Genomic DNA, 3,024 nt, shown 5'->3' on the forward strand with positions numbered 1-3,024 from the left:
GTTTGTAACTAATTAATTAGGTTTAATTTTTTTTTTTAATTTAGGCTCTAAAAATAATTTATTTTCAAAACGCTGTATAATTTTTTTAGTTTATTTTCAATGTGCTGTATATTTTTTTGACCAATCCGTGCTTATATAAAGTTGACTCCACGCAAGCGCAATAGTCATATTTAAATAATAATAATAAAGATGGCTGATTTGTATGGTTTAGATGAAAGTGTTGTGTCAACGTTAAAATCACGAGAAAAAAAAAAAACAATGCTCTGCAAGAGAGAAAAATAAGTTATTTAGACATTCAAGCGGAGGAAAAATTCCTTCTATATCATGTAATCATGTTTCAGGTTACTGCAAAGTGAGTTTTTTTAATTTAATGATCTTCGTATGTTGAAATTATAATTTAGTTATGAGTTTAAAGTTTTATTATACACAATGTAAGATTACTTTGTATAATTTGTGTTTATGGCAAAATAATTATTTATTGATTGACTTATTACAGGCTCGAGATATAACAAAGGATAATTTGCTAAAACATCATACAGAATTCTATAGTATTGCAAATAAAGAAAAAAATCACAAGATGCTACTATACTGTCAATGCTTAATATAATCAGTGTTAAAAGAGTCAGAGTGAAATATAATAATCGAATAAAGTTAAGAAATATGAGTATTGAGTACTTTTTATGCTGCGAGGGAATTAAAGTACGAGTTTGCCAAGCTTCATTTTGTTCAGTATTGTGTAAGTATAAAATTACTTTACTTTTAATTCAGAAATAGAATATATATTTTGTTAAAAAAAATTAATGAGTAAAAGTTAATATTTTATTAATTTATTCCAGCCATAAAACCTGATAGAGTTTTAAGAATTGCAAGACACTGGTATGAACATGGAACAACCAGACCTGAAAATAGAGGAGGATAAGAGCTACAGTATAAGCATTGTTTTTGGATAAAAACAATGCTTATACTGTAGCTACTGTAGGCTACCATTATTATTATTATGGGGTATTTATGAATCATTTCAATTTAGCTTTTGGATACCCAGCAACAGATACATGCTCTACCCGTCAAACATATAAGTTGGCTATGAAAAACCAAAATATTACTGATAACCAAAAAAAATTAAAAACTGCTCTTTTCATTCTTCATCGAAGGAAAGCCAGAAAATTTTATAGTCTTCTCAATGATATTCATCCCAATGAGATCACTATCTGTTTTGACATGATGGAGAACCTTGTACTACCAAAATTATCAATCGGAGAAGCCTACTATTCTAGACAGCTTTATTTTTATGTCCTTGGTGTTGTTATCCATAAAGGTGATAAGTCTCAGTCTGTTAACGATATATATTTTTTTACTTGGATGGAGTGTGAAAATAGGAAAGATTCGAATATGATCTGTTCAGCTATAGAACATCTACTTAAAAATGTTTTAAAAGATAAATGTTTCAACGCCTCGTCACTTCGATTGTTTTCTGATGCATGCTATGGCCAGAACAAAAACATAAATACGACATGTATGCTTCTAGGTCTAAGAAAACAATATTTTAATAAACTGCAGATTACACATACTTTTCCAGAACGAGGTCACTCGTATCTGCCAGCTGATCGCGTGTTTGGTCGAGTTCAGCTAGATATTAAAAAAAGAGACCAAATTTTTGAGCCTAATGAATACATAAACATACTTAGCCGGCATGGAAAAGTCATGGTTTACGGGCAGAATTGGTCAGCACATGACTTCAAATCAGAAGTCAATAAGTATGTCATGAGCAAAAAAACATTTAAAATCAGTGAAGCAAAAAAACTTCTTATAAATTCAGACAAGCTCAAAGTAGTTGCATTTAGTTACCATTCTGAGCCAAAATCACACAGTATCCTTAAAAAACGGAAGAAATGGGAGAGATTTAGACCGCAACGTTAGGAATTAAATAACTGTGTTAAATTTGCTAAGAAAGACGATGTTTTTCGTCTTCTCGGTCTTGTAGGAGCAGAAGGCAGAATACTTAGTATGTATAAAACACTACTCTGTAATGCCACTGAAGATAAAGCAAGCCTTAGTGAAGAAGATAGTTCATAATTTGATTTAAATGTTTTTTAGCTGTGAATTTTGTAAACATGTTTAATTTAAGATACAAATATTTAAAAAAATTTCCAGCATAACATGATTTATTTTGTTTGTTTTTTTATTAACGTTATTGAATACAAGATAAAATACTCATTAACACCTTATATATTTTTATAGTTGCACTTGTGAGTTGTTTAAAAAAAGTTGCTGATTTATATTAAAGGAGAACAAAATTTTAAGGTAGATCTTAAAATGCATAATAAAATAATATTTTGTTTCATTAATAGATATATTTTATTAATGAAATGGATATAAAGCGTTTTGTTAATAAATAATACTTGGATATACAGCGTTTTGAAACAAAACAAAAATAACCACTGAAAATATACATCGATTTCATACCGCTCGATTTCAGTAGACATTATAGTCTTATTAATAAAGTACATGTTTAACTAAATCAATAATAACTTATTCCAAAATACTTAATTTCTTTATGCAGGAGAAAAGTTCGATTTACTCAAAACCCAAAAAATGGATTTACAGCGTTTTGAAAATGAGCTCTTCATATATATATATATATATATATATATATATATATATATATATATATATATATATATATATATATATATATATATATATATATATATATATATTAATAAATCGTTTTGTTAATTTCTTTGTTTAAAAATTAATTTTACGGCGCGTTCAATTATGTATTCAGTTTTTAAGTATTGTACGGTAAACATTTAATAGGATATTATGTTTGTAATGTATTCTAGGGGTTTTAATAAGTATGCGCAATTTGCCGAAAACACATTTTATGATAAGTTAATAATACGCAAACCATTGTATTTTGATTTTTTTTATTACAACTGTCGTGAAAAATTTTTGGCTTATTTATATAAACTACTCTACTAAAATATATTTGATTGTTCATTTAATTTTTAAGAAACAATCACA

General features: G+C 27.4%; 1 protein-coding gene across 1 annotated transcript; it reads left to right on the top strand.

Moving 5' to 3' along the window:
• On the top strand, nucleotides 1–2,161 carry LOC136080757 (uncharacterized). Its single transcript, XM_065797820.1, has 3 exons — nucleotides 1–352; nucleotides 497–736; nucleotides 837–2,161. Exon 3 carries the CDS (start codon nucleotides 1,009–1,011, stop codon nucleotides 1,915–1,917), a length of 909 nt encoding a protein of 302 aa, XP_065653892.1. The 5' UTR covers nucleotides 1–352; nucleotides 497–736; nucleotides 837–1,008; the 3' UTR covers nucleotides 1,918–2,161.
• The last annotated feature ends 863 nt before the right edge of the window (nucleotides 2,162–3,024 follow it).

Source organism: Hydra vulgaris, chromosome 05, assembly GCF_038396675.1.
Source record: "Hydra vulgaris chromosome 05, alternate assembly HydraT2T_AEP".
NCBI classification, from domain to species: Eukaryota; Metazoa; Cnidaria; class Hydrozoa; order Anthoathecata; family Hydridae; genus Hydra; species Hydra vulgaris.